Raw genomic sequence first — 26,487 nt, forward strand, 5'->3', positions numbered from 1 at the left:
TCGCCTTTAACCCCAAACACCCTCGTACGTCTTTGTTACGCGCACGCGGCGGCTGTCACGGCGTGGCTGGCGGCCCATCACTTGAAGATAACAAGGCATTATCTGAAGACGCCTGCACGGTAAATCTTCATTCTGCCAACCTTACCTGCATTTCCATAAATTTGCATCCCCGCGCGCCTAAATGGGACGTCGGAATGCGCCTCCCGCGCCCTTGAGGGGCGCCCATGTCGACTTGTCAAGGAGAAGAAACTCATCTCTTTCAGATTCCTTTTTTTTGTTGTTTTGTTTTGCGGCTAATGAAACGGGTAGGAGCAGAAGTGGTCGGCAAAAGCCGCTAACGCCGCTAACGCCGCTAACGCCGCTAACACCGCTAACGCCGCTAACGCCGCTAACGCCGCTAACGCCGCTAACGCCGCTAACACCGCTAACGCCGCTAACGCCGCTAACAACGCTAACAACGCTAACAATGCTAATGCTGCTAACGCCACTGAAGCCGAATGCTGCTAACGCTGCTAACGCTGCTAACGCCGCTAACGCCATTAACTCCGCTAACGGCGGTCACGGCGCTAACGCCACTAAAGCCGCTAACGCCATTAACGCCGCTAACGCCGCTAACGCCGCTAACGCCGCTAACGCCGCTAACGCCGCTACAGCCGCTACAGCCTCTAACGCCGCTGTCGCCGCTGTCGCCGCTAACGTCGCTGTCGCCGTTAACGCCGCTAAAGCCGCTAACACCGCTAATGCCACGAAAGCCGCTAAAGCCTCTAACGCCACTAACGCCACTAACTGCACTAAAGCTGCTAATGCCACTAACGCCGCTAGCACGGCTAACACCGCTAGCACGGCTAACGCCACTGGCACGGCTAACGCCGCTAACGCCACTAAAGCCGCTAATGCCGCTAATGCCACTAATGCCACTAAAGCCGCTAACGCCACTAATGCCACAAAGGCCGCTAACGCCGCTAAAGCCTCTAACGCCACTAACGCCACTAACGGAACTATAGCCGCTAACGCCACTAACGCCGTTAATGTCACTAACGCCAGTAATGCCAGTAATACCAGTAATACCACTAACGCCACCATCATGAATTAGTCAGCATTTCATTTTTACTTCTGTTTCTGCCTTCTCCCTTTCGGCCATGTTGAATTGTGTAAACGTGTTTTTTTTTTTGCTTCTTATTTTCTGTCCAGCTTTGCCTCTGAATACCAGCTCCCACGTATCACATATAAAAAAAAAAAAGAGATTCAATCATTCTTGCCGCCCCGGTGGTTGCCACGGTAACCGACGCGCACGATGCCGCAGCAGCCTTGCGAGATGAATAAGAGCTGTGTTGTGACGCAGGAATTACATTTCCACTAAGAAGCGCTCGGGCCTCGGCAGCTGGAGCATGAATCCATCTCGCCGTAACACAATAAAACAAGCAGCGACTCGGGCCGCCGCCAGCGTGTTGATGCTGTAAACAATTCATGAAATGAACAAAACCTTGCAGGCTCTTTATGTCCATTTCGCCGGGGCGCCGGGAAAAGAGGATGTGGCTTGTTTGGTTGCCGGTGTGACGCCGGCCAGGGTAGTTTGTTTTGTTTCGTGGTGGAAATTCATTGTGTCGTTGTGTATCTTCAATTTGCCTACTCGGACTCGAACCTTGACCTAAATCATCACCAAATTTGGTGCACACCTTTAGGGGATGGAGAAGCAAAAAAACATGGCCGCCATCCAGAAAAACATTGTGGAAGAGGCACCACTAATATTATTTGTCTAATGATTATAAACCTCTGAGATATTATATGTTGGCATGCTGGCATGTATGCATAAATATTTCCATTCAAGTGAAAAATGTCATCCCCCCCAAAGGATGAAAATTGGTAGAAACCTGCATTTGTACAGTGTTGTTTGTGCTATTATTTTTCACACGAATACACCACATGGTGGCGCTGTTATAGAACCCCATAAGTTGAACTCACAACCCTATAAAACATCCACTGTTCTTTAGGGTGTTCAACTGTATCGCCACCAAATTTGGTACACGACTTTAAGGAACGGACAAGCGCGTGTGTTTGCGATTTGAGGAAGATTGGCTGAAAAACATGGCCGCCATACAGAAAAACATTGTCGAATGATTATGTGTGCTAAAGAGGCGCATAAATATTTCTATTCAAGTGAAAAATGTCACTCAAATGTACAAAATATCCACCATAATGACCGAATCATCACCAAACGTAAAATTGTGTAAATTTTTTGTAATTTTTTTGTACATTTTTTGTAATTTTTTGTACATTTTTTGTAATTTTTTTGTATTTTTTTTGTATTTTTTTTGTAAAATTTTAGTAACATTTTTGTACATTTTTTGTAAAATTTGAGTAAAAATCATGGCCGCCATCTCCACTAATAGGCCGTTAGTAATTAAGCGATTTTGTAATGATTATAAAACTTTGATGATATCTGTATTACATGTATGCTAGCATGTGTTCCAAAGCATTTTTAACCTCAACCCTTAGGGGGCGCCAAACATGTCATTTACATCCATGTAAAAAAATGACACCCTTTGTTGTACTCTCGAATTGTTACCCCTAAAATGATAAAAATGTTTTTTTTTATAACATTATGGAACCCCATAAGCGGGATTGGCTTGAAATGTTCCCACACAACTCAAAATATGAAATAAACACTTACTGTAACTTTAAGGTGTTTAGGCAACTCACTGCCAAATTTGATTTGTAAAATTTTTGCAATATGTGTCGAAAAACATGGCCGCCATCCAGGCTACGTCTAAGCTAACTAATTACCCATAAGTCACTGAGCATTTGTCTAACCGACGGCGCTAATGCCGCTAACACCGCTAATGCTGCTAATGCCGCTAATGCCACAAAAGCCGCTAATGGCGCTAACGCCTCTAACGCCTCTAACGACACTAACGACACTAACGACACTAACGACACTAATGACGCTAAAGCCGCTAATGCCGCTAACGCCGCTAACGCCGCTACAGCCACTAAAGCCGCTAACAATGCTAACGATGCTAACGCTGTTAATGCCACTAAAGTCACTAACGCCACTAACTCTGCTAACGCCGCTAATGCTAAGGCTACGTCGAAGCTAACTAATTACCCATAAGTCACTGAGCATTTGTCTAACCGACGCTGCTAACGCCGCTAATGCCACAAAAGCCGCTGACGCCGCTGACGCCGCTGACGCCACTAACGACACTAAAGACACTAAAGCCGCTAATGCCGCTAACGCCGTTAACACTGCTAACGCTATTAACGCCACTAAAGTCACTAACGCCACTAACTCTGCTAACGCCGCTAACGCCGCTAATGCTAAGGCTACATCGAAGCTAACTAATTACCCATAAGGCACTGTGAGCATTTGTCTAATGATGATAAAACTTTGATGAAATATGTATTACACATATGCTAGCATGTTCTTGTAAGCGTGCATTATTGTGTACTGCCCCTTTAAAAAAAAAGGTACAGTGTTTCCTCCATTATGATCTTTTTTTTTTTTTTTTTACAGTTGTGTGTCGTGTTCTTCTTTATAATAATACATAAACGTCTTAATTATACTCGCTGTCGTCCATTTGCTGCCGGAAGCAAGCACTGTGGCAAAGACACAAGGCCACGCTGCACGGGCCTGTGGCTGGCTCGCCATGTTTTAATTAACTGGAGCTGTGTTAAATCCCCCTCCTCGGGACTATGTGTGTGTGTGTGTGTGTGTGTGTGTGTGTGTGTGTGTGTGTGTGTGTGTGTGTGTGTGTGTACACGGTAGAGGCTCAGTGTTGCACTCTGCCCTGCGTGGCTGTTGTCTCCACTGGAGGGTTTTCTATTGCCGGGCTGCTTCCATCAGTATTTGGAAAAAACAGCTTTAACGAGAGCATCCTGGGCCAAGTCGTGTAAGGATCATTAGCTTGCTAGCTTTAAGTCGCCACATGGAATCATCCAATGGCAGACATAAGAACTTGAACCAGCGATTATCAGGTTGCGAGGCTAACATGTGTCCTGGTAGATGTTGGAATGGTTTGAATGGTTTGGGAATTGAACCGGCAACCATCAAGGTGGTGAGACGACCTGAGCCAAGCCACCATACGGAATTTTACGTGTAACATTAAATGTACAATGATTTTGCACCAGTAACGTTGATGCTAAACTGCTAACATTATAACATTGTGCTACATTATGCTAGGTCATGCTAGGTTAGCGTATTTGCCGGAGATAACATTGCTACGTTAACGTTGTGTGTGAATGCTAACGTTAACGAGTGGGAGAGGAAGCAAATGTTAGCGAGTTGATGCTAAAGTGCTAACATTACACTCACATTGGAACAGCACCGTTATGCTAGGTCATGCTAGGTTAGCCTATTCGCTGGAGATAACATTGCTACGTTAATGTTAATGTTAACGTTAACGTTGTGTGTGAATGCTAACGTTAACGTTGTGTGTGAATGCTAACGCTAACGAGTGGGAGAGGAAGCAAATGTTAGCAAGTTGATGCTAAACTGCTAACATTACACTCACATTGGAACAGCAACATTATGCTAGGTCATGCTAGGTTAGCCTATTTGCCGGAGATAACATTGCTACGTTAACGTTAACGTTGTATGTGAATGCTAACATTAACAAGTGGGAGAGGACGCAAATGTTAGCGAGTTGATGCTAAACTGCTAACATTACACTCACATTGGAACAGCACCATTATGCTAGGTCATGCTAGGTTAGCCTATTCGCCGGAGATAACATTGCTACGTTAACGTTGTGTGTGAATGCTAACGTTAACGAGTGGGAGAGGACGCAAATGTTAACGAGTTGATGCTAAAGTGCTAACATTACACTCACATTGGGACAGCACATTATGCTAGGTTAGCCTATTCGCCGGAGATAACATTGATAACATTGCTACGTTAACATTAATGCTGTGTGTGAATGCTAACGTTAACAAGTGGGAAAGGACACAAATGTTAGCGAGTTGATGCTAAACTGCTAACACTACACTTGCATTGGAACAGTGCCATTATGCTATGTCATGCTAGGTTAGCCTATTTGCCGGAGATAACATTGCTACGTTAACGAGTGAGAGAGGACGCAAATGTTAGCGAGTTGATGCTAATGTGCTAACATTACACTCACATTGAAACAGCACCATTATGCTAGGTCATGCTAGGTTAGCCTATTTGCTGAAGATAATGGCATATCTGTGGCTGGCAGTAACTCTAGGTTGCATCTTTTAAGATGTGTAGCGAAGCCCTGCTAGCTTGCAAAGCCAAAGACATGAATAGCGACTTTTCCTAGAAGGTGTAGCATACCCCCTTGCGTCCCTTCAGGATGTAAACAAACAGTCGGAGTACAACGCAAACACGCTCCGCCGACTCTCCGGCTCGCTGTGCTAGCTAGAAATGTTTTGCTAGCGGTCATCAGAGGGAAAAAAAACACAGAAATCCTCCGGGTGTCTTTATTGGTGTTTTAATCAACTCCAACATGTTATTGATTCCACCAAGAGGCGTTTCATAAAGCAGCCGAGCGAGCGAGCGAGTCCACGGGAATCCTCCGACGCCATCCAGCGACGCCATCTTCCCACGTGCCTCTCCGACAAATGCAATCAGACTGACGGCTAAAAGCTGTGAGACCGACGGCGAGGCTTTTGTCTCTCATTAGATTGACAATTTTCATTACGTGGCCGACTCCTCATTAAGCGGCGCTAATCACACTCGGCGCTTTGAGGTTTTGGCCCTTCTCGCCGAGTCCACGATTTTCTACATTGGCGGCGCTCAAATCAATCACGCTACACGCTTAAGCTAGCTGTTCGTGTGGTCTGTTAAGTGCAAGAAGAAGCGCTGCTTTTTTTTTCAATTCGTGGCTATGCACAAATTCTGCCTAGCAACTAACTACTGGCTGTGTCTGTATAAAACTACTGCAGTACTACACACAAAAATAAACATCAGGAAGTATTGAAAAAAAATAAAATGAAATAATAATAATATTCATAATAATTTAAAGATATGTTTGTATAACCTTGGTCACATTTTTATTTAAAAATATAAAAAAATAATAATAATAAATAATAAAATAATAAAAAAGTGGTAGAAACTGAATGAATAAATTAATAAAATAAATAATAATAAAAAATAATAAAATTATACAATTATGAATACAAATAATATAACATATTTTTGTTTGTTTTTTCGGATTTTTCCTGACTAGGGAGTCACCACAGCAGATCTTTTTGATCCGGATGCCCTTCCGGACGAATACCGATGATGCTTACTAGTGGATATTCGAACCCAATAATAATAATAATAATAATAATAATAATAATAATAATAATAATAATGTACTCCACATATGGGATAGGCTCCAGCATAGCTTTGACCCTAGTGAGGATAAGCGGCATTGAAAATGGATGGATGGCATTTATATTATCTTGGTCACATTTATATTGTAAATTAAAAATAATTCACCAAATAAATTAATATACAATAATACATCAAAATAATATATATGGCTTAATTCATAATAATAATCTTAATAATATTTTTAAAGGGCGTATTTATATGATGTTAGTCACATTTTTAAATAAGTACATATATTAAATAATACTTATAATAATAATTGTAAAAACATGTGGTCACATGTTCATTGAAAAATGGAAGAAATGATACAAAAATGAAATAAAATGATGTAACACAATGTAACACAATGTAACACGATGTAACACTGCCATACGCTGCAGCACAACCTAAAGGATTTTCCCCGAGATTAAAGAAGGGGCTATTTTTACTTTTTACCATATCACCCCCCCCCCCCCCCCCCACACACACACACACCTGCAGTATAATGATATTGTCCGTCCTAATGAAGTGTTGCCGTTTGAAGTTGTCTTTGTGATGGAATGAATTCCATACGGCTCCTGCAGCGCATCCCAACCCTCGGAGGCACCTGGGAAACATTTCACACCTTTTTCCTTTTTTCCTTTTCCCGTCTCCTTGGCGTATCAAAGCCTCGGCAGCGTAGCAGCAGGCTTCTTCTCCGTTTGTAGGACACCTGACATCAAACATAGCAATCATATGAACACGTTATTGGAACATACTTATGTAGTACATCTATCCCATTTATGTAGTACATGTATCTCGTTTAGCTCAACTGAAGCAGAAGTACAGCACCTGCTCTACCTGGACAGAGGACTTTTTACACTTCAAAACACCCCATCCATCCTTCCATCCATCCATCTATCCATTCGTTCATTCGTCTATCCATTTGTCTATACAGCCATCCATCCCACCATCCATCCATCCACCCATTCATCCATTCGTCTATCCAGCCTCCATCCCACCATCCAACCATCCATCCATCCATCCAATCATCCAACCATCCATCCATTCATCCATCCCACCAACGATCCATCCATCTGTCCATCCAACCATCCATCCATCCATCCAATCATCCAACCATCCATCCATTCATCCATCCCACCAACGATCCATCCAACCATCCATCCATCCATCCATCTGTTCATCCAACCATCCATCCATCCCACCAACCATCCATCCACCCATCCATCCATTTGTCTATCCAGCCGTCCATCCCACCATCCATTCATCCAACCATCCGTCCATCCATCCATCCGTTCATCCAACCATCCGTTCATCCATCCAACCATCTATCCATCCACCCATCCATCCATTTGTCTATCCAGCCGTCCATCCCACCATCCATCCAATCATCCATCTATCCATTTACCCATCCATCCATTCATCCGTTCATCCAATCATCCGCCTGTCCATCCAACCATTCATCCATCCATCCCACCAACCATCCATCCATTCATCTATCAGCCGTCCATCCCACCATCCATTCATCCATCCAATCATCCATCCATCCAATCATCCATCTATCAATTTACCCATCCATCCATTCATCCGTTCATCCAACCATCTGTCTGTCCATCCAACCATTCATCCATCCATCCCACCAACCATCCATCCACCCATCCATCCATTCATCTATCAGCCGTCCATCCCACCATCCATTGATCCATCCAATCATCCATCCATCCAATCATCCATCTATCCATTTACCCATCCATCCATTCATCCGTTCATCCAACCATCCGTCTGTCCATCCAACCATTCATCCATCCATCCCACCAACCATCCATCCATTCATCTATCAGCCGTCCATCCCACCATCCACTCATCCAACCATCCGTCCATCCAATCATCCATCCGTCCATCCATCTGTCCGTCCATCCAACCATTCATCCATCCATCCATCCCACCAACGATCCATCCATCCATCCATCCATCCATCCATCCATCCATCCATCCATCCATCCATCCGTTCATCCAACCATCCATCCATCCATTCTCTATTATGCTTATCCTCACCAGGGTGGTGGTGGTATGCAGGAGCCTATCCCAGCTGGCTTCTTTTGAATGAATACAAATAGTTGCAGTTTTGTATCATTTCCTTCCCCAAAGCAGTGATCCATAATCAGGCTGTTAGTTCCTCAAAGTGAAAGCTCATTCATTATTTATTACATTTCCTATATTATTTAAACATTTATTTTTCATTTTTTTAAATCTCCTTTTTGAAGCATGTATTTAGCTTACCTGAAGCAGCGATCCATAATTAAAGAGAGACTGTTATTTCCTAAATTTATTATATATCTTTGACACACAATTTATTTTAATGACATTTTATTGCTTCATATTTTCAATTAAAATATCGAGTTACATATATTTAGCCAAAGTGTAGCAGTGATTGGTAATTAAATAGAGCCTGTTGTTCACTCAATTATATAAGTCATTTTATTTACTTTTCAAATGTTTGTAATTATTGTTTTAGCATTTATTTACAGTAGCTAGCAGTGAGCCATAATGGGAATGAGGCTGTTATTTTTAATAATAGAAGTTTGTTCATTATGCTGGAGCCTATCCCAGCTGTCTTGGAGCGAGAGGCGGAGTCCACCCTGGACTGGTGGCCAGCCAATCACAGGGCACATATAGACAAACAACCATTCACACTCACATTCCCGCAGCTGGGATAGGCTCCAGCATCCCCATGACCCTCGTGAGGATAAGTGGTATAGAAAATGGATGAATTAAAAACCTTTTTTTTTTTTTTTTTTCAAAAGTGTAATATTAGCCACCAACCCTGTAACGCTATCCTGGTGAGTTCAGGAGCAGACCTTTCTGTGGGACAAAAGAGCGCCATTGCCATTTCCTTCCTAGTGAAATGTTGTCTTTTGGCAAATGTCAGCCATCGCGTGAGTTCTAACGCTAACGGTGCGGGATGCTGAGAGTCAAAATGCCACGGCCGCAAAGCAGCAGGATCGTCCCGACGTTGGGTCGTGAACATGAATGCATCGCCAGACGGTAGCTAGCCGTGATGCTATGCTAACGAGCCCGGCCCGTGTGGAAGCGGGCGAGCCTTCCCCCGCGGGGCGCTCGCCAAAAGGAATTGTTAAAGACGCACATGGTGGGTGGGTGGGGGGGGGGGGGTGCATCAGGGAGGGAGGGGCCTGCGGAGGAGCAAACATAAGGTTTCATTTGGCATTCACTTTGTGGCTCCCCCCCCCCCCCCCCCCCCCCATCAATATTTACAGCGAGCTGTCGCTATCACGCTCCCTTCTTACCTCAACACACATATGGAAATTCTCCTCTACTTCAATTGGACTTTATAACTGAATGATTCCAGGATCAATGATATCAGACACTGGGGTCTTCATTCAGAAATATAAATGAATGCATTCAGGATCAATGATATCAGATATCAATCTGGTTTCATTCAACAATATAAATTCATTTGATATCAGGCATTGTCGTTTCAATTACACGAATAGATATAAATTCACAATGAATGATATCAGGCACTATGGTTTCATAAAACAATATAAGAATATGAAATCAGGATCAATGAAATCAGATCAATGTGGTCTTTATTAAACTATATGACAGAATGCATTCCGGATGATTGATATCAGACACTATGGTTTTAATGAAAAAAATTGACAGAATGAATTTGGGATGAATGATATCAGACACTATTGTTTGGATGAAACAATATGACGGAATGAATTTGAGATGAATGATATCAGACACTGTGGTTTTGATTAAACAATATGACGGAATTAATTTGGGATGAATGATATCAGACACTAGGGTTTTCATGAAACAATATGACAGAATGAATTCGGGATGAATGATATCAGACACTGTGGTTTTCATGAAACAATATGACGGAATTAATTCGGGATGAATGATATCAGACACTATGGTTTTGATGAAACAATATCAGAATCAGAATCACCTTTATTGTCATTGTATTGCATACGACGGAATTTGAGATATAACAGAATGCATTCCGGATGAATGATATCAGACACTGCAGTTTTGAAGACACAATTTGACAGAATCAATTTGGGATGAATGATATCAGATACTGTGGTTTTGATGAAACAATATGACGGAATGAATTCGGGATGAATGATATCAGACACTGCGGATTTCAAGACACAATTTGACAGAATCAATTTGGAATGAATGATATCAGATACTGTGGTTTTGATGAAACTATGTGACAGAATTAATTCAGGATAAATGATATCAGATACTACGGTTTTCATGAAACAATATGACGGAATGAATTCCGGATGAATGATATCAGACACTATGGTTTTGATGAAACAATTTGACAGAATGAATTGGGGATAAATGATATCAGACACGATGGTTTTGATGAAACAATTTGACAGAATGAATTGGGGATAAATGATATCAGACACTATGGTTTTGATGAAACAATACGACAGAATGAATTCAGGATGAATGATATCAGACACCGCATGTCTTGCATCCAGGTTGTAAAGAAGTCCTTGTGTACGTGCTGATATCAGTGCTGGTATCTGATCAACGTAATGCGATGCTGTGCCTTTACACTTTCCGGCGTTCAGCACGTATCCTTCCAAGGTTTGATTTAGACGCGGACGGCCATTTTTAAATTCAATAATGATCGTCCCGCAGCACTTGGCCTCTTTCACCTTCCTGTCTTCTGGCATTCGGGTGCCGCTGACGACTCTCTCCGCTGATTTGTTTATATATTTACTAATTCGCTTAGCCCCCCCCCCCCCCCCACACACACACACACCCCACACACGGCCCTCCCTTCCCCGCAATCCAATTTCAGCTGACATTTCTTGTCGAGATGCAAAGGATGACCTTTGAAAAGGGAACGCTTCCTGACAGAGATGTGAAGGAGGTCTCACTTCCTGCTTCCAAAAAAAAACACTCCACTCCATACGCCGCTGTACCCCAACATAGAAAGTATGCACTCAGATATAACAGTAATACCACATCATACTAATATTCATTTCCTTTCATTAGAGTGGCTCCCAACTTAATGACTACGGGAAATGGGAGTCCCGAATTCAGCAGGTGGTTATCCGGTAGTAGGAAACAAAAGTAAGTCACACGGGCAGTAGGAAACAAAAGTAAGTCACACTGGCAGTAGGAAACAAAAGTAAGTCACACGGGCAGTAGGAAACAATAGTCAGTCACACGGACAGTAGGAAACAAAAGTAAGTCACACAGGCAGTAGGAAACAAAAGTAAGTCACACAGGCGGTAGGAAACAAAAGTAAGTCAGTCAGGCAATAGGAAACAAAAGTAATTCACACAGGCAGTAGGAAACAAAAGTAAGTCAGTCAGGCAATAGGAAACAAAAGTTAGTCACATGGGCAGTAGGAAACAAAAGTCACATGGACAGTAAGAAACAAAAGTAAGTCACATAGGCAGTAGGAAACAAAAGTAAGTCACACAGGCAGTAGGAAACAAAAGTAAGCCACACAGGCAATAGGAAACAAAAGTAAGTCAAGCAGGCAGTAGGAAACAAAAGTAAGTCAGTCAGGCAATAGGAAACAAAAGTTAGTCACATGGGCAGTAGGAAACAAAAGTCACATGGACAGTAAGAAACAAAAGTAAGTCACATAAGCAGTAGGAAACAAAAGTAAGTCACACAGGCAGTAGGAAACAAAAGTAAGCCACACAGGCAATAGGAAACAAAAGTAAGCCACACAGGCAATAGGAAACAAAAGTAAGTCAAGCAGGCAGTAGGAAACAAAAGTAAGTCACACAGGCAATAGGAAACAAAAGTAAGTCACACAGGCAGTAGGAAACAAAAGTAAGTCACACAGGCAGTAGGAAACAAAAGTAAGCCACACAGGCAATAGGAAACAAAAGTAAGTCACATCGACAGTAAGAAACAAAACTAAGTCACGTGGGCAGTAGGAAAGAAAAGTAAGTCACGTGGGCAGTAGGAAAGAAAAGTAAGTCACGTGGGCAGTAGGAAAGAAAAGTAAGTCACGTGGGCAGTAGGAAACAAAAGTAAGTCACGTGGGCAGTAGGAAACAAAACTAAGTCAAGTAGGGAGTAGGAAACAAAACTAAGTCAAGTAGGGAGTACGGAAACAAAAGTAAGTCACATAGGCAGTACGGAAACAAAAGTAAGTCACACGGGCAGTAGGAAAGAAAAGTAAGTCACACGGACAGTAGGAAACAAAAGTATGTCACACGGACAGTAGGAAACAAAAGTATGTCACATGGGCAGTAGGAAACAAAAGTCACGCGGGCAGTAGGAAACAAAAATAAGTCACGCGGGCAGTAGGAAACAAAAATAAGTCACGCGGGCAGTAGGAAACAAAAATAAGTCACGCGGGCAGTAGGAAACAAAAGTAAGTCACACAGGCAGTAGGAAACAAAAGTAAGTCACATAGGCAGTAGGAAACAAAAGTAAGTCACATAGGCAGTAGGAAACAAAACTAAGTCAAGTAGGGAGTAGGAAACAAAACTAAGTCAAGCGGGTAGTAGGAAACAAAAGTAAGTCACGTGGGCAGTAGGAAACAAAAGTAAGTCACACAGGTAATAGGAAACATGAAGCCAGCCAGCCAACGTCAAAGGAATCCTTTGACACTCGCTGAACTGAGGTCTATTGTGTGAAAACGCGCGTTTTTCTGGCCCGGAATTGTGAAATTCCAAATAGTTGGAGCAGACAGGGGTTGGTTTAGCCTCTACGTCGGAGCTTGTCTATTTCTGTGTGAGAGAGAGAGAGCGAGTGTTGCCATCCGGGCTAATAATGAGATCGTCGGCTGTACTTTATGAGGAAAAGGCAGCGTTAACGTTCCGACTGAGACGCTGTAAAGCTCAGCGAGCGCACGGACAGATGCCTGACATTCATTTTTAAACACATTGTGCTCCGGTGACTCGCTCTCTCTCTCGCCGGCTCTTTGCTATTGAATTGTGCGAGGCCCGAGGCGTTCTCCTCCCTCCTTCCTCCAGATTGAATTATTCGACTTAAAAAGCGTTCAACTTTCTTTTATTGAGTTGGCCGGAGCCCCGCAGCCGAGCGCGAGCGGCTCTGTTTGCCTTTTTTCCCCCCACCCGTATCGATAGTCCTTATTTCCATCCCTTAATCCGCGTCCTGCAGATGCGATGCCCCTATGGGCTCTTATTTTCCTGCAGATTGATATTGTGCAGTAAATGGGAGTTGAGTCAAAGGAAAATGGAATTGAAGAGCAAGACAACACTATTAAAAAGAGCCGAGGAGCATTGTGAGGAAATATCCCGACTGGATAAATGAATGGGTTAACTCTCGTCTCACCAGCTGTCCACTCGGGCTGTCCACTCATCCCGCAGACTGAGCTGCTCTTGGAGCAGTCAGCTTCAGGAAGCTTCATCATTCACTAAAACTGTGTGTGTTGTTGTGGCAAGCGTCACAATAAGTGACCTTCAAGGATCGATTCCGCTGTTAGCGCTGCAGCTGCACCTCCAGTGACACGACTGTTTACCAAAATCAGCATTGATTTTTGACCCGCCATGTCCAAAAAAAAAAACAAAAAACCTGATGATAAAGATGTAAGACCGGCTGGCTCTCAGGATCTTCTGTGTGGATGGCTGTGCTTTGATCTTCAGTCAAGACAGTGCATGGTATGCTGGCATCAAGTAATGGCGCTATGGAAGGACTAGATCAGGGGTCAGCAACCCGCGGCTCCAGAGCCGCATGTGGCTCTCCAGCCTCTTTGTTGCGGCTCCCTTTGCAATGCTTGAATATTTTTTAGCACCCGTGTGGTGAAAATGCACGTCTTTGTTATGAGTTTACAAAAATCCAACTTTGTGTGAGACCATGAATGCATCCTGACTGAGTTCTGACTGAGCAGACAGGATGCTATCCAGTTCTCTCTGACAGGTTAACATGAAGGGAAATGAGTAATACTTTGAGTTATTTGAGTTATTAATTATTATTAATGAGTTATTTGACGATTCTAAAAAATAAATTAGAGCTCATTTAAAAACAAAAGTTTATCTCCAGTACTAGCAAGAGTACTCCAACTCGTCTTTTTTTTTCTCCCTCCAATGTTGTTTTAAACATACAACGTTTTGCGGCTCCAGGCTATTTTTCTTTAGTGGGCAAGTGGGTGGAATGGCTCTTTTCATAGTAAAGGTTGCCGACCCCTGGACTAGATGATATGTTGCTTGCTGCTATGTCTGCAAGAACCGAGAAGAAAAAAAAAGTATGATGGATATCACAGTAATAAACTTCTTTTGTGAAGATGGTGCATGAAATGCTGCTTGCTGCAATGCTGCACTGAACTTACATAACACAGATGATGTTGGACTCAAAGAGCAGACTAAAATGAGATGTGACTACTTTTAATGTTATCACAGGAGTTGGCTCCATTTGTCAAGATAGTGCATGGTATGCTGACACCAAGTAATGGCACCGTGGAAGGACTAGATGATATGTTACTTGCTGCTATGTCTGCAAGACCCGAGAAGAAAAAAAGTACGATATGTAAATATCACAGTAGTACGTTTTTTTCGTGAAGATGGTGCATGAAATGCTGCTTGCTGCTATGCTACACTAAACTTACACCACACAGATGATGTTTGAGATGACTCAAAGAGCAGACTATAACGAGATGTGAGTACTTTTAATGTTGCTATCACTGTGGCAAGTCACACAGGCAGTAGGGAACAAAAGTAAGTAAGTCACACAGGCAGCAGTAAACAAAAGTAAGTCACACAGGCAGCAGAAAGCAAAAGTAAGTCACACGGACAGTAAGAAACAAAAGTAAGTAAGTCACACGGGCAGTAGGAAACAAAAGTAAGTCACGCAGGCTGTAGGAAACCAAAGTAAGTCACACGGACAGTAAGAAACAAAAGTAAGTCACATAAACAGTAGGAAACAAAAGTAAGTAAGTCACACGGGCAGCAGGAAACAAAAGTAAGTCACACAGGCAGTAGGAAACAAAAGTAAGTCACGCAGGCAGTAGGAAACCAAAGTAAGTCACGCAGGCAGTAGGAAACAAAAGTAAGTCACATAGGCAGTAGGAAACAAAAGTAAGTCACATAGGCAGTAGGAAACAAAAGTACGTCACACAGGCAGTCGGAAACAAAAGTCAGTCACACGGGCAGTAGGAAACAAAAGTAAGTCACACAGGTGGTATGAAACAAAAGTAAGTCACACATGCAGTAGGAAACAAAAGTAAGTCACACAGGCAGTAGGAAACAAAAGTAAGTCACATAGGCAGTAGGAAACAAAAGTAAGTCACACAAGCAGTAGGAAACAAAAGTAAGTCACGCAGGCAGTAGGAAACAAAAGTAAGTCACACAGGCAGTAGGAAACAAAAGTAAGTCACACAGGCAATAGGAAACAAAAGTAAGTCACACAAGCAGTAGGAAACAAAAGTAAGTCACACAGGCAGTAGGAAACCAAAGTGAGTCACACAGGCAGTAGGAAACAAAAGTACGTCACCCAGGCAGTAGGACACAAAAGTCAGTCACATAGGTAGCAGGAAACCAAAGTAAGTCACACGAGCAGTAGGAAACAAAAGTAAGTCACACATGCAGTGGGAAACAAAAGTAAGTCACACAGGCAGTGGGAAACAAAACTAAGTCACACAGGCAGTGGGAAACAAAACTAAGTCACACAGGCAGTAGGAAACAAAACTAAGTCACACAGGCAGTAGGAAACAAAACTAAGTCACACAGGCAGTAGGAAACAAAACTAAGTCACACAGGCAGTAGGAAACCAAACTAAGTCAAGCAGGCAGTAGGAAACAAAAGTAAGTCACACAGGCAATAGGAAGTAAAAGTAAGTCACATGGACAGTAAGAAACAAAAATAAATCACATAGGCAGTAGGAAACAAAAGTTTTAAAAAATTAGTTATTGGAAGTAAACCTTTGACCAAATGGCGGTGCTAGGTACTGTACATAGTTCCCGTTTGATGCCATCACGGAATAAGATTTGCGAGCGGAGACAGTGCATGATATGCCGTGTGGCGAATGCGTCTCTGAACCTGGAAGGAAAACCAGTCCCATCCTGTGATGTCGTGAGGGAAATGAGACGTAAACATTGAACTATGTTTGTGTATTGTCTCCTGCAGAAACCTGTCCAAGAACCCTCTCAGCACGCTGTCCTGGCAGCTCTTCCAGCACCTTCAACTCTCCGAGCTGTAAGTTACTTTTTCTTTTTCTGGGGTTTGTCTCTTTATTAGTGCAATTTATCACCGCTCCCTACGCGCTGCCCGTCTCCCGCACGCCGCACAGTGTTTGCGCTGCCGTTCCCATTATGTATAATTCCCGTCTTTGTTGTGCAAACCTTCTCATTTGTCTGGCCGCTTGTACAAAAGAGGGAACCTGAAGGCAGCACGCTGATCTTTGTTGACTCAATTAACACGTGGTAAAGGGAATTAACCAGGCGGGGTCGTGTTAGTGTGACCCTCCCCCCCATTCCCACTCACCCCCCCACGCCGCCTCCCACCATTCTCATGTTTGTTATGAATAATTTAGCCATGAGCCGTGTTCCTGAAAGCAGCGTGGATGTAATTTACACATCATCACTCGATGCTACCTGTCAGCAATGCTTAGCGTGTCAACCCTCGCTACGTCCCGTCCCTCCTCCCCGGTTCCTCCTCCTGCGCCTCCTCTCAGTAATCATCTGGTCCGTGTGCCGCACTGCATGCCCGGCGTTCCAACTTTTTTTTGTTTTTGTTTTTTTTTGTCCATGGAATGAGCTTCTTTAGTGAAGATAGTGCATGATATGCAAAACTTGGATGTGAAATCGCGCAGTTGTCAAGTCAATAAGTCAAACTTTGATGCCAGCACAGCACGATTATTAAAATAATTGTTGTAATTTGATATCACACAAATAAGCGACTTATAAGACAAATAAGACATGACATGATATGCTGCTGATTTATTTGCCTTATTGCTCTGAGAAGGGCAAGTCTGAATTTTTCAAAATTAAAAAAAAATATATAATAAGGGTTGGAAAGGAAGGGTGCTTTTTTGCAGCTGTGCTGTAATAAGACCCGCTTACTTGTAGGTATACAGGGACTGCAGATAAGCCCGGACGTCTGTATTAGGTATTGTTGTCAGGAATAAAAACAATCTGGTTCTTATTCTATAAAAGGCCGGGCAGGGAAAGGAAGGGTGCTTTTTTGCAGCTGTGCTGTAGTAAGACATGCTTACTTGTAGGTATACAGGGACTGCTTATTGCTCTGAGAAGGGCAAGTCTGAATTTTTCAAAATTTGAAAAACATATATATAGTAAGAGTTGTACGTTATACTTCCTGTTTGACGTGTAGATAGTGAATTTATGTCACAGAAATTAGTCAATGCAGTGCATGGTAAGCTGATGTCAGGTGACAGGGCTATTATGTTGTCAAAGAAATAACATCTTAAGATTGTTAAGATAATGCATGGTATGCCGATCAAAAGATCCGCTGTGGCGATCAGAAAAAAGCCGAAAGAAACAAAAAAAAAAAGTCAAGACAATGCATGGTATGCAGCATGCTGCTGGGCCTTAGTGAACTTTGAGGAACCAGCAATCAAGTACAATAGCTGTATTTCAAGTCGTGGTCATAATTTGATGTCAAAACAGAAAATGACGTATTAGTCAAGACAGTGCAGGATATGCTTCTTGCTTTCATGCCTCACTTGACCTTCGATGTAAAATGTGCAATAGTCATATGCTGACGTGAAGAAAAAGTCATATTATTGTCATCGTAAAAATAAGATTAATTCGTCAAGATAGTGCATGATATGCTGCTTGCTGCAATGCCTCATTGAACTAGCATTTTGATATCGCAGCATGATATGCGGCTTGCTGTTACTGAAGTTAGCAAAAGTTACAATAGTTATGTCACCACAGAAATAAGATTCATTAGTCAATATAGTGCATGATATGCTGCTTGATGTGCATGTGCTAAAAAATGTGCTAAAAAGCTAAGAGCCAAGCTAACCTGTTTGAGATGCCATTGCATAGTGAAGACACGTTGATGCTCCTTCTGTGGTGGCGGGCCAAGCAGGTCTATTTCCAGCGCGGTTCTATTTCAAGAGGAAGAAGCAGGGCAGGTCCTAAGAGAGTTGATGACAATGCTGATGCGGGCTAGTACCCCCCCTTTGCTTATTAGCTTATTAGTTTACTTTGTCGCCGTCGTCGCCCAGTCGTGTCGGTTCTGCGTGGGAAGCAAATTGTCAGATGGGCGCCCTGCTGGTGTTACTGGGTCCTTCCCACTTAGTCTGAGTCCCTTTTTGTGCCGTTTGTACTTTTGTTGTCTGAGCAGCTGTCCATTTGGACTGGATGATTTTTTTCCCACGGATTCATCTCGTTTTGCGCCCTACGTCTAGCCGACTTTGTGGATCCCTGTGCTTTGATGTTTAGCTTCCTTAGTCAAGACAGTGCATGTTATGCTGTTTGTTACTTTTCCTTCATGAGCCGAAAAACTAGACACCAGAAACCTGTGAAGAAATAGACGTGTGCTGTAATAAGGCATGCTTACTTGTAGGTATACAGGGACTGCAGATAAGCCCGGACGTCTGTATTAGGTATTGTTGTCAGGAATGCAAACTATCTGGTTCTCATTCTATAAAAGGCCAGGCAGGGAAAGGGAGGGTGCTTTTTTTTGCAGCTGTGCTGTAATAATACCCGCTTACTTGTAGGTGTACAGGGACTGCAGATAAGCCCGGACGTCTGTATTAGGTATTGTTGTCAGGAATACAAATAATCTGGTTCTTATTCTATAAAAGGCCGGGCAGGGAAAGGAAGGATGCTTTTTTTTGCAGCTGTGCTGTAATAAAACCCGCTTACTTGTAGGTATACAGGGACTGCAGATAAGCCCGGACGTCTGTATTAGGTATTGTTGTCAGGAATACAAACTATCTGGTTCTCATTCTATAAAAGGCCGGGCAGGGAAAGGTAGGGTGCTTTTTTTGCAGCTGTGCTGTAATAAGACATGCTTACTTGTAGGTATACAGGGACTGCAGATAAGCCCGGACGTCTATATTAGGTACTGTTGTCAGGAATACAAACAATCTGGTTCTCATTCTATGAAAGGCCGGGCAGAGAAAGGAAGGGTGCTTTTTTGCAGCTGTACTGTAATAAGACCCGCTTACTTGTAGGTATACAGGGACTGCAGATAAGTCTGTATTAGGTATTGTTGTCAGGAATCAAAACAATCATTCTATAATTTGGTTCTTTAAGATTCCCTAGCCCACTTAGAGTCCTGGGGGAGTATTTCTAGGATTTCTACACACTTAATTAATACTTTAGGGTGTATGAATAATTTATAAATAGGTTCTTCTGCCATTGAAACAGTTAAAAATGTTTTCTTTATAATGAAACATTTTGTATGAAATCCTACTAAATTCTTTCAGACTGTCACATTAGACGCGTTGCACAGAATGCAATGTTGACATAAGGGATGGAAATATTGCAGGATTGCATGCATTGTCTCGCCAGCTGTCCACTTGGAAGGTGTATTTTATACGCTAATGAATGCTGAAGTCATTAGAGTGGCTACATCCTCGCTCTGCAGGATATGGAATAACATAACATGGAAGTAATAAGCGAGAAGGTAATGTTTTTTTTTTTATTTTTCCTGTCGTTCCTCAGTCAGAATGGAACATTTAGATGTGACACAACCGCAGACGTGTTTCGTTATTGTCAATAAAGTCAAGTCAAGCTGCCATATTGCTTTAATATGACAGACACAACACGTACCGTCGGAAAGGAGGCTTCCAGGGGAGTCATCGCTTGTAGGCGGGCTTCCTTTCACCATTTAGGAGAAATATATCCTTCCTTTTTTCTAATCCATTTGTGTGTTTTTGACCCGCAGTGACAGGAGGGATAACACTTCTTTTATTGTTTCCTTTCCAGTAATTATGGATGTTATGGCTTTTTTTTTCCACATACGGCGTGAGTCATATACACAAGCACTGTACCGAAGATAGCTTTTTGGTTTGTTTGAAGCGCTGAAGATGACTACATCAAACAAAATTATGTTTTTTTTTTTTTTTTTTTACAAGCGTTGTACCGGCATCGACATTCTAAGTGATACTAAAACTAAACTAAAAAGGCAGTGTGGTCATACAAAGTGCATTGTTATCAATATTTACCATAGAAGCGTAGCATCGGGGGGGTGTATTTTGTCTGTTTGGAGAACCCGGAAATGGACATGGGGAGAGAAGGGGCGGGACCTAGAAGGAACTACAATCCTCACCTGCCAGTGCTCAGAAGTGCGTGATTTTCAGCAACTATGACAACAACACTGACTTAAGTAATGAGTTAGTTGATTAATCGCAGTTAACTGATTCCAGTGGATTCAATATTCATTCATTCATTTTCTACCGCTTATCCTCACAAGGGTTGCAGGGGGTGCTGGAGCCTATCCCAGCTGTCTTCGGTCGATAGGCGGGGTGAATATTTTCGTTTTAGAACATAGAAAAACTGTTTTACAGGATCACTGCAGGATAGCATAGCAAAAAACGTACCACTTCCACAAAGAATGAGAGGAGAAGCTTTTATTTTCACATCACTTTTTTCAGAAAAAAAGGAGCGCTTGGTTTGCTCACCTGCCTTATTGGAGTGTTTTGTTTTAGATATTTAAATATTAATAATAATTATTAATTATTATTAATAATTATTAATAATTATTGTTAATTGTTAATAAATTTATTATTATTATTCAAACATTAATAATTATTAATAACTATTAATAATTATAAATAATTATTAGTAATTATTAATAATAATTATTATCATTACTAATTAATTTGAATATTACTAATTATGACTAATTATTAATATTTAAATATTCAAAACAAAACACTCCAATAAGGCAGGTGAGCAAACCAAGCGCTCCTTTTTTCCGAAAAAAGTGATAGAGGAGAAGCTTCTCCTCGCATTCTTTGTGGAAGTGGTTAATAATTAATAATTAATTAAATAATTAATAATTAATAATAATATTTCTTAATATTTCTTAATATTTCTTAATATTTCTTAATATTTCTTAATATTTCTTAATATTTCTTAATATTTCTTAATATTTAAATATATAATATTATATATAATATATATAAAATATTAATATTTAAATATTTTGTTTTAAATATCAGAGGATCATTTTTAATGTTATAATTCCCTGTTTCTGTGAAACCCCGGTTGGTCGTTATGTAAACATACCCCGAGTCTCCACAACTTCCTCCCGGTTCTTGGACAAACACAGGCCAAGAAGCAGCAAACGTGTTAGCAGAGCAACCCAGAACCGAAGCCCCCCTTCCGGCTCACAAAGCACGCCACGCTTCAGCTGTGCGCTTCCTCCGAAGCGAGCATCTCGGACGCATACAAATGGCGTCTTTGTTGTGGTACACGGGGCGGCGCGGCCGGGGTTACGCCTGCGCGTTTCCTGATGAATGCTAACGACCGGCCGGCGTTTCATGTCCATATCTTTCTTGCATTAGGAGGTGTCAGTCGAAGCGGGGTGGCGCCGAATAGAAAATGAGTCACCGGATCAAGGGCAGAGTCCCGACACGGTTACTCTCATGTCTGCTGCGTCGCCGAGTGCCAATCATCCGGTCGGGCCTGGTGACAGGAGACAGGGGGGCGGGGATGTGCCCGGAGTTCCCGTGGTCGTTAATTATTAGCAAAACACACAAGGCGGCGGCGCTGAGACGTGGCCACCCGCTCCGCTGAACCCACGGATATTATGCTAATGGAGCCGTATGATCTGTCTCACCACCGCTTTTTATTGACTTTTATTACGGAGATGCGACAACTGCTCAGTCTGATGCCATCAGAGACCATGAAAGGATGAGATGATGCCACAAGTGGAGGTAGTCCTTTAATAATCCGTTGAGGACTTTGCTAACAGTGATAAAGGAGGGATTAGCGGACAGTGGATCACCATTCAGCATTTGCGACTGTGCAAATTTTAAAAACTTTTGGTCAAAAATGAATGAAAAATGACATTTTCGTTCTCATTTCATGTTTAATAGATACTTTATTTTATAAGTAACTACGAAATTTTTTAAGTAGGTTACACAAATTTGCAAAAAGTTCATATTAATCAAAAATTACAAGTTAAATAAACTGAAAAGAAAAATAATGCAACTGGCAATCAACATTTATAAGTAGAACTTTTAAGAAAATTTTAAGTTAACTCGTTATTTGAACTTTTTTCAGAACTTTGAATATGCATAATTTCATTTATTTAAGTACTTTGAATATGCATAATTTCATTTATGTAAGTACTTTGAGTATGCATAATTTCATTTATTTAAGTACTTTGAACATTCGGGTTTACTTTTTTTATAAGTTACTACGATTTCTTTTAAATAGGTTACACAAATCTGCAAACTTATACCAATTAATTATTTTGAGCATTCGGATTGAAAGTGTCTTAAGTTGTATTTAAACTATGTTTTTAAGTTAATATAGCCATAGTTTAATTTAATTAAAACATATTAGTTAAAAGTACTCAAAATGGAACAACATGTTAAATGAACGTGACATAATTAAGTAATTTTAACTTTTTTTAAGAACTTTGAGTATGCGTAACTTCATTTATTTAAGTACTTTGAGTATGCATAATTTCATTTATTTAAGTACTTTGAACATTCGGGTTTATTTATTTTATAAGTAACTACAAATTATTTTAAGTAGGTCACACAAATCCGCAAAAAGTTCATATTAATCAAAAATTACAAGTTAAATAAACTGAAAAGACAAATAATGCAACTGGCAATAAACATTTATAAGTAGAACTTTTAAGAAAATTTTAAGTTAACTAGTTATTTGAACTTTTTTAAGAACCCTCGATCCGGAGAGATTCCCGCCCGATGAAGCCAGCAGGACCACACCTGCGAATGAGTATGGCCTGGCGAAGGCTCCTGTGGGTTGGATGCGTGTTGAGGTGTACGGAAGCGATGTAGCTAACATAAGACATCATGTCATCTATCGCTGAGATCTCCATCACGTCGCCGCCATTGTGTCCGCCGTGAAAAGGCCTCGGCTCCACAATGGGGAAAGCTGCCGCACGCATAATCGCCTCCGCCTCTTTGTCCGCGTGGCCTTTAAGCGCACAAAGATGGCGGCGATGGCGACGATTGCAGCTTCTGGGGGAGGGAGGTGGGCGAGATGATCGGGGATTACGTGAAGCGATGGCGGCCTCTGAGGAAGCTCTCGCATTGTCTGGTCAAAAAGAGAAAACATTCCGTTCTTGAACCTTCTATATAAAGGCTTATAACATTACTAGAGCCCTCTTGACATAAAATAACACCCCTATGATCACCTTTACACTCCTATTACCCAATATAGTGGACTTAATAAGAGAAAATAAGACATATTAGGCATAGAAAACCTGTTTACAACCTTCTAAATATGGGTTTTTAACATTACTAGAGCCCTCTTGACATAAAATAACACCCCTATAATCACCTTTACACTCCTATTACCCAATATGGTAGACATAATACGAGAAACTAAGACATATTAGGCATAGAAAAAATGTTTACAACCTTCTTAATACAGGTTTTTAACATTACTAGAGCCCTCTTGACATAAAATAACACCCCTATAATCATCTTTACGCTCATATTACCCAATATAGTGGACTTAATAAGAGAAAAGAAGACATATTAGGCATTGAAAACCTGTTTACAACCTTCTAAATATGGGTTTTTAACATTACTAGAGCCCTCTTGACATAAAATAACACCCCTATAATCACCTTTACACTCCTATTACCAAATATAGTAGACATAATACGAGAAAATAAGACATATTAGGCATTGAAAAACTGTTTACAACCTTCTAAATATGGGTTTTTAACATTACTAGAGCCATCTTGACATAAAATAACACCCCTATAATCACCTTTACACTCCTATTACCCAATATAGTGGACTTAATAAGAGAAAATAAGACATATTAGGCATTGAAAAACTGTTTACAACCTTCTAAATAAAGGTTTATAACATTACTAGAGCCCTCTTGACATAAAACAACACCCCTATGATCACCTTTACACTCCTATTACCCAATATAGTGGACTTAATAAGAGAAAATAAGACATATTAGGCATAGAAAAACTGTTTACAACCTTCTAAATACAGGTTTTTAACATTACTAGAGCCCTCTTGACATAAAATAACACCCCTATGATCACCTTTACACTCCTATTGCCCAATATAGTGGACTTAATAAGAGAAAATAAGACATATTAGGCATAGAAAACCTGTTTACAACCTTCTAAATATGGGTTTTTAACATTACTAGAGCCCTCTTGACATAAAATAACACCCCTATAATCACATTTACACTCCTATTACCCAATATGGTAGACATAATACGGGAAAATAAGACATATTAGGCATAGAAAAACTGTTTACAACCTTCTAAATGCAGGTTTTTAACATTACTAGAGCCCTCTTGACGTAAAATAACACCCCTATGATCATCTTTACGCTCATATTACCCAATATAGTAGACATAATAAGAGAAAAGAAGACATATTAGGCATAGAAAAACTGTTTACAACCTTCTAAATAGGGTTTTTTAACATTACTAGAGCCCTCTTGACATAAAATAACACCCCTATAATCACCTTTACACTCCTATTACCCAATATAGTGGACTTAATGAGAAAAAATAAGACATATTAGACATAGAAAACCTGTTTACAACCTTCTAAATATGGGTTTTTAATATTACTAGAGCCCTCTTGACATAAAATAACACCCCTATGATCACCTTTACACTCCTATTACCCAATATGGTAGACATAATACGAGAAAATAAGACATATTAGGCATAGAAAAACTGTTACTGTACAACCCGTTCCTGAAGCGCCGCTCGTTCCCAATCCTTTTATTCTGTTACTGCTTCTTAAATCCCAGCACGCCAAGTCAAACATTTACGTCTCTGGCCGGGAAATGGATTTCTCTTTTGACTACGGAGAATGGATCCAACCTGTAATCTTCTCATACGGCCGCCGCTGGATAATAATAAATGAAGCACGCTTCTTCTTCTTCTTGCAAAGGCCGCGTGACAGGTAAATTACACCGTGTGAACCCGGGCTCCTTATTAGCGAGCCTGTGGCACCGGGGGTAAACTATTAGCGGAACGCCACGCGCACGCTGACGGCACGCGGTGGAAAAAAAAAAAAAAACATCAAAGAGGCAAAGAGAGAATTAAAATGCTAAATGTGCGAGAAAAGAGCGGATTGAGGGCAGCGGCGGCCTACGTGCTAAAGAGTGTTAAAAGCCACGTTGCCGCTGGAATCAATTTACAGCAATATCGAGAAAAAAAAAACCACTCAATTATTGTAAAAGGAGCTATTTTGGGGGTTTGAAATAGTCAACCATTTTCAGTAAGGGGTTCCTCATGGCTCATTCAGCCCGACGCTGCGCTACGGTAATAACGTCCTGCCGTTATCGTTCCGTTTCACTGGTTCCACAAAGTAGGATTCCTTACTACTACATCATATATTTTCATAAATACAACAGAGAAAAACTGTTTACAACCTTCTAAATATGGGTTTTTAACATTATTAGAGCCCTCTAGATGTGAACTAACACCCCTATAATCACCTTTATACTCCTATTACCCAATATAGTAGACATAATACAAGAAAATGAGACATATTGGGCATAAAAATATGTTCAAAACATTCTAAACACGTGTTTTTAACATTACTAGAGCCCTCTTGACATAAAATAACACCCCTATAAACATCTTTACGCTCATATTACCCAATATGGTAGACATAATACAATAAAATAAGACATATTAGGCATAGAAAACCTGTTTACAACCTTCTAAATATGGGTTTTTAACATTACTAGAGCCCTCTTGACATAAAATAACACCCCTATGATCACCTTTAAACTCCTATTACCCAATATGGTAGACATAATATGAGAAAATAAGACACATTAGGCATAGAAATCCTGTTTACAACCTTCTAAATATAGGTTTTTAACATTACTAGAGCCCTCTTGACATAAAATAACACCCCTATAATCATCTTTACGCTCATATTACCCAATATAGTAGACGTAATAAGAGAAAATAAGACATATTAGGAATTGAAAAACCTGTTTAAAACCTTCTAAATACAGGTTTTTAACATTATTAGAGCCCTTGTGACATGAAATAACACC

At 41.1% G+C, this 26,487-nt stretch overlaps 1 protein-coding gene across 3 annotated transcripts in view; it reads left to right on the forward strand.

Annotated features, from left to right (window-relative positions):
- ntrk3b (neurotrophic tyrosine kinase, receptor, type 3b) overlaps positions 1-26,487 on the forward strand; it is a 244,882-nt gene that overhangs the window by 77,634 nt on the left and 140,761 nt on the right. For all 3 annotated transcript variants that reach the window (XM_058078820.1, XM_058078822.1, XM_058078821.1), the window contains exon 5: positions 16,428-16,496. In XM_058078820.1, coding sequence (XP_057934803.1) covers positions 16,428-16,496 — 69 coding nt within the window. The remainder of the gene's footprint in view (positions 1-16,427; positions 16,497-26,487) is intronic.

Source organism: Doryrhamphus excisus, chromosome 7 (assembly GCF_030265055.1).
Source record: "Doryrhamphus excisus isolate RoL2022-K1 chromosome 7, RoL_Dexc_1.0, whole genome shotgun sequence".
Classification (NCBI taxonomy): Eukaryota; Metazoa; Chordata; class Actinopteri; order Syngnathiformes; family Syngnathidae; genus Doryrhamphus; species Doryrhamphus excisus.